General features: G+C 32.9%; 1 protein-coding gene across 2 annotated transcripts; it reads left to right on the top strand.

The window, feature by feature from the left end:
• The first annotated feature begins 116 nt into the window (after positions 1–116).
• LOC119829562 (ubiquitin-protein ligase E3C) lies at positions 117–10,930 on the top strand. 2 transcript variants are annotated; one of them, XM_038352131.1, is made up of 21 exons: positions 117–240; positions 324–478; positions 584–787; positions 1,671–1,790; positions 1,952–2,078; positions 2,312–2,465; positions 2,741–2,964; positions 3,299–3,683; positions 3,848–4,116; positions 4,508–4,734; positions 5,178–5,376; positions 5,853–5,967; positions 6,095–6,213; positions 6,572–6,683; positions 7,005–7,137; positions 7,620–7,832; positions 8,126–8,220; positions 8,925–9,085; positions 9,595–9,725; positions 9,827–9,994; positions 10,590–10,930. In XM_038352131.1, exons 2-20 carry the CDS (start codon positions 353–355, stop codon positions 9,992–9,994), a joined length of 3,282 nt encoding a protein of 1,093 aa, XP_038208059.1. In that variant the 5' UTR covers positions 117–240; positions 324–352; the 3' UTR covers positions 10,590–10,930. The 2 variants fall into 2 exon arrangements, with proteins under 2 accessions (XP_038208059.1, XP_038208058.1); XM_038352130.1 differs by having other exon boundaries at positions 127–478.
• Positions 10,931–11,999: the final 1,069 nt, after the last annotated feature.

Below are 11,999 nucleotides of genomic sequence, written 5' to 3'. Positions count from 1 at the left end.
TTTAAAAATTAATGACAATTAAGATCATGAGTACCTACCTTAATTTGCTTAACACTCACTCTGTACTTGTAGTATTTAAAATGTCAATTACAAATGTCAGTCAGTAAACTTTATGTCAAAAAAATAATTATCACTGTCGAATGTTGTTTGAGATTTCTGAATAATTATGTTCGTGATTGATAACTCCGTACAAATAAAGCAACTGATGTGTATTAATTATAAAAGGAAATCAAATAGAATGTAATAATTTTTAACGTTGTAGAAGTCTACACTTTTTTCAAAGCGTTTCTAGAGGTTGCCTTGTAACAAATTGTAACTTTCAGCTGATTGTTGTTTACGCAAAATTTTAGAAATGTATTCTTTTGAGGGCGACTTTAGAAGGAAACCTCAGCAAAATCTAGCAGGTGCTAGTGCTCAGCGTAAGACTGATAGGGATAGTCTTATACACCAGTCGCAATTACAACGACAAAAACGAGAGGTATGTTTGAGGGAGAGTAAAATTACGACGGTTAATGACGACACTGTCTATGTTTTTGGGTACACGCATGTGTATACGTTCTGTTAATTACACTCACTGTTTCAGGAACATAGAAGAAGACTTATTAGTACTATAAAAATCCAAGCCTATGTTCGAAGTTATCTCACTAGGAAGCACTGTAAACAAAATGAAAGGCATACTTTTGATAACCTATTCTCTCAAATAGTTAATGATGATCTTGCAATTTTATCCAGCCTTGTTGCCAAAATACTGTTTTTTTATGACCACAAAACAGACTGCAACAGATTGGTAAGTCTCTTTTTTAACTATCCCTAACTCCTGTTTTTAAATTTACTTTAGTTTATTTACTTAATGGACACTTTCCCATATCTGAAAAATGATAAAAAATAATAAAATGTTCACAAAAAAGTATTTGTGACTGTATCTTCTTATATTCCCATATTGTTGCAAGTATATAACATTTTAATTATTCTTTGTATGTTTTTTTCTAATTATATTAAAGTATTGAATTAGAATAACATAAATAAGTTAGTAATTCATTTAGTGTTATTAATTAGTTGGTAGTAATAGATTTGAATTAAATTCCAATAAGAAACTGTCTATATATATATGTCTGTCTGTTAGTTAGACATTTAGGTTCAAACCTTAATAATAACAAGTTATCATTAAATGATTATTTATTAAAAATTCTGAATTGTTAGTATAGGTAGTACTTAGGTTGCTTTTCAGATACTTAAAAAATGAATCGTTGACTGTTAAATTTCCAATATAAGATAATGAAACAGTTTGCATAAATTTAACATTTAATGTAATTAGCCATAAGAAATACATAAATTGTACATTAATTTAACTTAGGTTTGGGTTGATTCTGCACAGTTTTGAGACACCATAGTGTTTATCATCATTATCAATTGGTAATCATTATCAATTAATAATCAACGTACTTAAAGAATAAAATTGTGTTTGAATTTGAGTCAGACAAAATAAGAAACCTAATGGTTTCTTATTTTGTCAACTAGCTGTTTACTAATGTAAAATGATTAATTCAAAGTAAATTTTATAACATTTCACACCAAATTTGTACATAAACATCATTGACATTCCTCTACTTAGTTGAATTATATAGTAGTTCATTTGAAATAACATCAATAAACTATTTTTCATATTTTAGGTTTCAATATCACAAATTTTACTGAAGCAGTGGCAGAAGGTATTTCAAAGTAGTGGATCATCAATACAAATAAGACGTTTGTTAGTATTACACTTACGGCTATTGCAAGATGATTCTGAGGTAACAAATCCATTATTATTTTATATATTACTCATATAAATGTATATGAGTAATTTTCTATTACACTATTTTAGATAAATTATATTTCATAAAAGCTATTTGCAAATTTGTAGAAATTTACTTTTCATGTAAATTATAATTTAAGTTTCTTTATTAAAAAGGTCCCTTTAGCTGTACCATTACGGATGTTTGAAGTCTTCACTTCAGCTAATTCAGTAATGAATGTGATGAATCGTGATGATGCTATCAATACTGTTGGGCGAACATTTCTTTATCTTGTCAAAAGAGGTGAGAACATTTTAAGTACTGAACAAATTTTTTACAGAAATAATGTGTATTTTACAATAGATTATGGATGCATTAAAAATGTTCTTGTGTAAACTTTAAATATTCCTATAGGCTTTAGTTTGCCTATAAGTCAATTGACTAAATGTGAAAGATTTGGTTTAATTTTTTGTTCCATAGTATAAAAGTACAAATCCAAATATCTTGATTGAAATGTGTATTATATCAAATTTTAGGCTATTTTAAAGATATATGTCAGCTAATATGTAGGCGAACACCTCCACTCTATGGGCCGTCGCCGAACCCGCCAACTCCACTATGTGGAGCCCTGTTTGATCTAATACAAAGACCTTTAAGCATCACAAGCAGAGTAAATATAGCTGAGTATGAGTAAGTTATAATGTTTGTATAAATTTTTTAATTAATTGTGAAAAGAAAAATTTACTAAAAAAACTACATATATAATTAGATCACAATTACATGTTTGTGAAATCAAATATACATTCATAATAATATGAATATAGTATATTTAAGTTACAAGAGATGTTGGTTAATATATAAACATATATAAGCTTAATTATTCCTAAACTTAAATTGAACAAAATTTTATTCAAATTGTATCTCAAAACATCCATGATTGTAATTTATATCTTATTTTATTTTAGTGACACCATTATGACCGAATTTGCGTCGGCATTTCTATGTAAGCCATATCCTGAACCAATAGAAATGTTTATCATACCAGCTCTTACTGGTGATCCAAATAGACCCTTTCCTTTCATCTCGTTGATACAATGCCTGCAAGATAATTCTAAGTATAATGATGGGAGACTCTTGAATGACTCCTGGTTATTGCATTCTGTTTTAATGTTGGAACCCGTTGGATTTGGTAAGTGCTTTACTGATGGTTACTTCACTAAACTACACTATAATATGTGAATTTCCTTGGGGGTAGAATTTAACAAAATTCTTTATTAACAGATGTGTTTATCATAGTGGCTATCTGCATGCCTCAGTATAATAAACAAATTTTAGCCTGATTGGTCTAGTAGACTGTGCATAGATCAGTCATACAGTCACCTTGTCATTTTATATGTATATTAAAATTTGTTTAATACAATATTGTAGTATAAAAATTATCTATTCATATATTTAATTTCTTTACGCATTCAAAGGTACTTGAAGTGTACGTACTATATGATAGCTTTACTATTTTTTTTCAGTTAATGATGTCCGAAAATTAGACCACAAAAGACTGCCGCTTAATAGAATCGTACTCAATTACCTTAAGATCTTAGCTAAACTAACAGTGAATGCATGCAATAAACAAATAACGTATGAGTATGAAGACTCATTATACAGTCAAGAAACAGCTGCCGACAACGAGGATGATGATAGTGATAGCGAAAGTGAACCTAATCCCACTTCAGTTAGAGAACAAAATCTATTGACCAAATGCGTTGAGACTCTGAATGAACCTGAGCGTTGTGTGATGAAAACATGCGCTCAGATTGTGGAAAGTGACTTGAGTGATGAATTTTTGGACTACATGTCTCAGATATGTCATAATTTACTATTGAGCCATCGGATGGCTTTACATAAGTATAGGTGAGCTTCAAAATATTTGTTAAGTTAAATATAGTTGAAAATTCAATTACAAAATTTGGTAAAATCTCAAGAATATTGTAATGTTGAAAACATAAATAAAACTGTTTTTTACCAGTGCTTATTTAATTTTTTGATTCATAATTTTAAAGGTGTATTTTTTTTAGGTTACTCTATACGCTAGCATTCAAACCGTTATTCCTTCGTGGTTTATGGCAATGGCTAACGAGTATGACACACGAATCATCGTTCGGTGGATCGAATACGCCATTAATTTCAGCACTATCCCGTGGTATGGGTGCAGACACCTCCGTCATTGGAGTTCATAGACTGTTGGCACCGCTGGCTGTGTTTTGTGCATTATTTACTTTGCTGATCGGTACTCTGCATGACACCGAGTTCTTTAGGGATACGGACGGTGACGATAAGATATGCCGTAAGTTGTGATGCCTTGTTATCCAATTGTTACAAATTTAAATATTAATTCTAACAAATTCTTCAACTTCCCTCTAAAATCTTACCTTTATAGTGCAATCTGAATTATAAAATACAGCTTTGTTTCATACACCTTACCTTATACTGGACGCTCGTGCCAGCTCCGCCCGGATATTAAGATTCCTGTTTTATCCCAAGGAAGCGTTTAATCGGAATAAAAAGTATCCTATCACCCAAGCAACCTCATACCCTGTCTGTAAAATTTCATCAAAATCTGTTCAGTAGTTTCAGCGTGATTGACGGTCAAACATCCAAACAAACAAACTTTAATATTTATAATATTAGTGTGATTATAGCTGTTTTTAATCTCTTAATTGTATCAATCTTTTCAGTTCCAAACACGTCAAACAGTTCTGTCTCTGGCCGTGTCCATGCGTTCGATTTTTCTGAACTCAGTGGCTTGTGCCGTACATTAAAGCAAGTTTGTCTAGGATTAGTGGAATTAGTGTATCCAGAAACCAGACCGTTTATAGTGGTGCAGTATAAGGATGCTGTGGGAGGCACCCAGACAGACGTGTCTGGGAAGAATTTGACCCCAGCTTGGACTCATTTGTTCAAGGTCTGTTGATATGTGTGTTCAAATAACTCATGTAATTAATTTGAGTAATTTTATTTATTTTCCATTAATTTCGCTTGGTTAAGTTTCCTTTCAACAAAAATAAATAATAACAAAATAAAATAAAGGCATAATCTATAACCATAAATAAGTTTTTTAAATAAAATGTTATTAGTTAAAAACACTGATATTAGGTTAAGGTTAATAGTATTTAAAGTAGGTACTACCGGTCCGCTCCGGCTTCGCCCCTGGTTTATATAGCCGACCTCAATATCGGGCTATCTAACACTGAAAGAATTTTTCAAATCGGACCACTAGTTCTTGAGATTAGCCCATTCAACCAAACAAACTTTTCAGCTTTATAATATAGTCGCATAGGTATTTTATTCACGAAGGCATCGTTAAAAACTTAATTACTATATTATATGAAAATTGATTGACTGCAGGTGTGCACGCAACTGCTGCGCGCACTGTACGCACGGGACAGCCGGCTGCAGTTCACGGGCGGCGTGTCGTGGGCGTCGCCCGGCGCCGCGGGGGTGCCGCCCGCGCCCGCTGACGGCACCGCCGCCTCACTTGCCGTCCGGGGGCGGCACCGCAGGACCTATAGGGCGCATCTTGCTCATCTGGCGCCTACTGATCAGGGTTAGTTTCCTGAAAAAAAAAAAATTGCAAACATTTTAGTAGTATCCTCAAAAAATATTTCAGTGGGTGACCAGAAAAGTATTCTAGAAACGTTTTGGTGATTGTAAAAAGTTAGTTTTTATTATTGCGGTATAATAAATGAGTAATAAAATGGACCTGTAAAGTAGGTCTTAATTCGAGTTGACTGAATTAGCTCCTCGCCTCGGGGAGTATTTTGCCCAGACCTGATGATGGTGCTGCCACTTCCCTCGCATAAAAGGAATGACCCTATAGGACCTGTGTTAACCTGATTTCGAAGATTGATCCTGTCAGTTGCTAAATTTCAGGAATTCCTTCAAGTACTTATGTTCATTCCTTGATCTTTATATTTAATTACTTTAAGTATTAATTCTTTCTCATTAATTATGATGTAGAATTGAAAAACCGATTTCGATTGTAATATATTTTATTAAGTATGAATTATTTTAAATTTACAGAAGAGGGGCCCCCATTAACAATCAAAGAATTGAGAACAGTGACTATACTGAGAGAGATACCATTTGTTGTGCCATTTGCAACGCGTGTTCTGATATTCCAAGGCCTGTTATTGAGGTAATTATTAAAATCATTCCTTTTAACAAATTATTAATATTTGTACAAATCATCATTTTATTTTTAAAACATTATTTTAAAAATAATATGTTTTTAATGCAATATGTGTTACAAAAATGTTTTACAGGGAAAAGCATGACCATTGGTATGAAATGACCAATTTCAATGAAGGTCCATCAATCAATATCAGCGTTCGGCGAACGCATCTATATGAAGATGCTTTCGATAAACTCAGACCTGAGAATGGTAAGAAAAGAGAAATCATAAATGAAAGTAAATGATTTTTAAACTATAATAATTCGTTTCTACAAAAAAAGTAGTCCTAACGTAAGTCCCTTGCAGGGAGGGAACAGTCCAGATTCTTAAATGGGACCAAATAAAAACAATTTCATATAAACACAAAGAGAATCACGTAAATCGCTTGAAAACACACAAAATTATTGCGTAATAAAACAAAAAACAAACTAAATTGAGAACCTTCGTTTTTAGGATTTTGGTTCATTGTTCTTTTAAGGGTATATTAAAATAATTTGAGATTACTTTTTATTCTTTCTTTTGCTTATCTGAATAATGATTATTTATTGACAAACTAAATTTGTTTTAGAACCAAATTTAAAGCTAAAACTCCGAGTACAGTTGATAAACCAAGCCGGTGCTGAGGAACCTGGAGTAGATGGTGGTGGTCTTTTTAGAGAATTCCTGTCTGAACTATTAAAGTAAGTTATAACTACTTCATTTGTTAAAGGAACATTCAATTAAACTGTTTTTCTTATTGTAGAGCTGTTTTTCTTTTAAAATGCTTTAAACGAACATTTATTTTAAGATTGCTTTCTAAATTGATACTTTAAATTTGAAATTGTGTTTGTTTAAACTTTCAAGCTGTAACTACTGAATGGATCACAATGAATAAATGCATAGTCAATGTGTTAAAAAAAAGACCTTGTGGTCTTCAATAATACAGCTTAGTGTTAATAATAATTTGTCCTTAAATAAAGTAAAAATGCTTTGTATTTTGTATTGTATATGTTGTATTTCAGATCAGCCTTCGATCCCAATAGAGGATTGTTCCGTTTGACAAAAGACAATATGTTGTATCCAAACCCTGGTGTTCACTTACTGTATGATGATTTTCCGATGCACTACTATTTTATTGGAAGAATGTTAGGGAAGGTACGATGTTTGATTTATAATTTTTATAGTTTCCATTATGTAAAGTCTATTTTAATTAAAAAGAGATCAGTTTGTTGCATCGAAATGTTCTATCCAGACAAAGCAAAATTGTTCCTTTTTTTCTGTTCCATAATATAAAACACTAAATTCCATTATATCAACTAGTCTATTATAAGCTTCGGGTTGTTGCCGAGAGAATTCATTGGCTTCTAACAAAATTGCTCTACCTACCATGTTAAGCTGGATTTTTTCAGAATTACTCTATATTGAACAGTTAATAAATAGTTCTTCATTAATATTATGTTATGATTTTGTAATTCACCCTTACACTAACAGTTTTAACTAACACATGATTTAGAGTTTAGTGTCTACACTCTACGAATATAATTGTACAAATTTAAAGATTAATTAATTTATTTATTTATCCATTCATTCATTCATTTGTTCGTACATTCATTTATTAATTTACATATTTATTTCAGGCGTTATACGAGAACCTACTAGTGGAGCTCCCTCTAGCGGAGTTTTTCCTTGCCAAACTGTGTTCGTCCCGCGAGCCGGACGTGCACGCGCTCGCGTCTCTCGACCCCGGGCTGTATAGAGGCTTGTTACTGCTCAAGTCCCACAGGTGGGAGGACGTCCCAGACCTGGGCCTGGACTTCACGATTGTTAGCGACGAGCTGGGGGAGCAGAGGGTGAGTTAATTAGTCTTGTAAAGTAAACGATATTTTTTTTCTTAATCTCATAAAATGTGAGGAAAATTTTTATTGTGGTATTATGTACTCCAATAAATGTGTTATTAATGGTTCGAAGGTCAGTTACAAAAAAGTTTCCAAAAAATAATATAAAATGTTATAAACCGTTAGTTACAATAAAAAGAAAGTTCGTCCCTTTCGTCGCTGTTCTATTTTCAATGAACTTATTATTTTCTTTATTACAATTATTTAATATGGATTATTTAATACTCTTTTTTTATATTATTATACAGATAGAGGAACTCAAACCCGGCGGCGCCAACATTCCCGTGACGGCTGAGAATCGAATAGAATACATTCATCTCGTCGCTGATTTTAAACTAAATAGGTAAGTATCATATATACTTTTTATTACATGCAATCTTAACTTTCTTTAATTATATTATATATTATATATTATGCTTTCGCGTTTGTGTTTGTTTGTCTTTGATTCACGTCGCAGCGAAGAATATCTTATGGATATTTTTTATAGCTATTTTATATATAAATATCATATATTTGTGTCTGGAGACAGTTTGGAGGTTAGGGAGTTTTTGTGCTAGAACTACTTTTTACCCTAGTTAAACATTCCATTCCTACGGGAAAATCAATTTTTTTTGCGCATTTTAATTATTCAGGTTTATAAATTCCTATAGATCGCGCTGTATAAAAAGGCCATAACATGTCAGCTGTTAATTTCCTTTAATCACGCGAGACAAACTGCGGGCTACAATTACAACTAGTACTTTAATAGAACGATTATGTACATACATCAATATATTTGTAAAAGCGTAAAGTCTACAAATGACCTTAACTACTCTCCAAATTTTTATTGATGATCTTTTGATTTCTATATTCCTATATTATTTAAGAAAGTTTTTTTCATCGGTGGTCCAAAAATTTTTTTTTTATAACAGCAAGCATTGGAGCAGGTGGGCCACCTCATGTTAAGTGGTCACAGGTGCTTTACCGGCCGTTCTGCACCGTGCAGTTCTCTATTAAAAATATAATTCATTAAATGTAAATAACACGCACATTCCATAACCCCAACAGGCAGATCCGAGCGCAGTGCGCGGCGCTGAAGCGCGGGCTGACGTCGGTGGTGAGCTCGGAGTGGCTGCGCATGTTCTCGTGCCGCGAGCTGCAGCTGCTCGTGTCGGGCGCCGAGGTGCCCATCGACCTGGACGACCTGCGCGCGCACACGCAGTACGGCGGTGAGACGCTCTCTCATATGACATTTTTGAATTGGTTTTGTAACGAACTGGAGCGGAGGCCTATTTCCTTTTCCGCACGCTTCTCAGTAAATTCCTTTTTAGTCAATCCTTTCCTTATCCCTTACCCATTAAAACTAGGCAGGGCAGGGTACTACCTCTGCTAAAAATATTTTATAGTCAACTGAGTAAAGCTGACAGATGTCTATTATAGTGGCCCTTCTTAAAATAATTCCTTTTCCTTTTTCATCTATTCCTTCCTTCTTCTTTAAAAATAGCCTATGTTAATAGAGGAATATTGCATAAGGTATTGTATGAAGATTTGTTTTAAAATGGCATATATTTTAATATAAGTTACTTAAGTACGCCAAAACATATAAAACAATTCTACTTCCAACTAAACGGAATTTGTAATCTATAATAAAACTATAAATATTAGTGTCCATAGTCCGATCCTCTGCATTTTGTTAGTAATAAAAACTTCCCAAAGTAACAATTTAAAGTAATTCCAGGTGGATTCTCAGAGACCCATCCAGTGGTGGTACAGTTCTGGAAGGTGGTGGCTCGCTTCACGGACGACCAGCGGCGACAGTTACTCAAGTTCGTTACCAGCTGTTCGAGGCCACCGCTCTTGGGTTTTAAGGTACGGGAAAATGTCAATTTCTACCGCAAAATAGATCAGAAAAAAAGTCCTTTTAAATTAAATTGAATCATAAACTTAATTGTCTTATTGGTTAACCCTAGGATTTGCAGCCCCCCTTCTGCATCCAATCAGCGGGATCCTCGGACCGGTTGCCCTCATCTTCCACCTGCATGAACCTGCTGAAGATCCCCGAGGTCCAGGATGAGGAGGTGCTCGCTGAGAAGCTGCTGTACGCGATACAAGCGGGCGCTGGATTCGAACTTAGCTAGGTAAGTTTAGACCCTTTAAAGGCATATATTTTATATAGTTTTGCAGGATCATACAAAATTGTATCATAAATTGACAAATATATTTAATTGTCATGTTTTATGTGTAGCTCTGACAGTGTCATAGTTGTAAACTCGATTTATCAGAAACTGATTTTATGCTAAATAAATTATGTGATAAGTTTTTTTAATCAATTACCTATTGTTAATAAAAAAATGCAATATTGAATTTCTTCAAAATGGTATTTATAAAATGGTTACGCCTATCCCGATTACAAAGCAAATACGATGTTGTGAACTTTTTACAAATAAGCATAAAGAGTATGAATTTAAAAAAAAGAAAAATAGAAAATTATTAGTAGTAAATACTGTTTAAATTTTGTTCCAATAGGTATGAATCATTTCTCAAAAATCCGTTGAATTCTTATTCCAAAATTCGTACAATATGACCTCTAAATTGCTAGAGCTTGTTTCTTCTTTTTGAAATAAAAACATTAACAAATTAATGCCAGTCATTAAAACAGTCATTTCGTAAAAGACATAAGCAATATTTAATTAAAGTTTTCTATCACTCTATGTAAACCTTTTTTCTTTTCAGGGATCGGCGATCGCGATGAATAAAATATATTGTTTTACAAGCCGGTTGATAAATTAGTGTTCATATAGATATAAATAGAATATTTTTACAAAACGTTAATCTCAATGTGATATGGGCCGATGGTGTAAATATATTATTGGAACAAATTTATTTGCTTTATTTTATTTATGAACAACGTATGAAAATTCTTGATATGTTTATTGTAGATGCATAATTTTTAAAGAGAAAATGTGCAGCGGTTTTTAATTTTGAATTAGGAAGGAACGAAAAAGATTTCAATCATCTGGTGTCAAATTGTTAATTTATACTTGGATTCGTGTAAATATAATAAATTGTTTAAGGAGCGGTTGTTTTTTTGTATCTCGAAAATTTTATATTAAAGGTCAATATAAACCCACATTAATAATATCTTTGCTTAATCCCGTCCTTATTGAAGTGCTTTCAAAGTTTGAAGCACTTTTGTAGCATCTCGCATTGTATAATGGTTCATTCAATCAAACCGACACTGCTTTATAATGTTGAAAAAATATCGAAAAGTTAGCATATGCTCATCAATAACATGCATTAATATTAGCTTAGGCGCATTCATCGGTTTAAAATTTAAATATGGCCGCCACTCGCCGCCATTACCGCTTGACAGTTGCAATCAATCAACGCTGATAGATGCGTTCGCGAACGCTTTAGTTGCGCGTAAGGAAAACGTGCACGTATCCCGGTCGGGCTCCTAATCTAATATTAAGATACTGCACACTTAAGTGTTATTTTGTACATAATTATAAGGGGATAGATATATGATTCAGCAACAGAAAATTTCTTCTTAAGTTATTATTTCGTTTTTTAATATCTTTTTATAGCTTTTTACTACTTTGTGTTTATTAATATTATACCCAATTCTATACTATGGTTAGTCATCAGCTTATGAAAAATTAAAAACCTAGACATATAGCTAAAGTTAAGGTTGAGATACGTATGAATGATAATTGCATATACTTTACTAATAAGATGTCATGCAAACGAACCACATTACTTACATTGTTTAATTACAAGACCAATAACAACAAAAAAAAAATCACTAAGGGAGTCGATACTTTTCAAATAGCAGAATAACCTCCCGAATTTATTATGTTTAGACATTTTTATGTTTTTTACAGGCACAAAACACGGCGTTCATCATAACTTTTTAAACCAATTCATTCAACATGAATGCATTTAATAAAATATTTTCACCAAATCGTCTATGGTCTGGATTATGTTTTATTACATCCAATCTGTCGTAGAAAATAAAGGTAAGAGCTGTCAGGTTCGCGTGAGTCATCCGGGCCACCGCGCTCGCTTGCTCGATTCAATTCAATACCAATGAAAAGATTAAACGATTGCCTGTCAGCCGTAATGTGAATCAAATGGCCAACC

This window comes from Zerene cesonia, chromosome 10, assembly GCF_012273895.1.
Source record: "Zerene cesonia ecotype Mississippi chromosome 10, Zerene_cesonia_1.1, whole genome shotgun sequence".
Taxonomy (NCBI): Eukaryota; Metazoa; Arthropoda; class Insecta; order Lepidoptera; family Pieridae; genus Zerene; species Zerene cesonia.
This window is presented reverse-complemented; position numbering and strand designations above follow the sequence as displayed.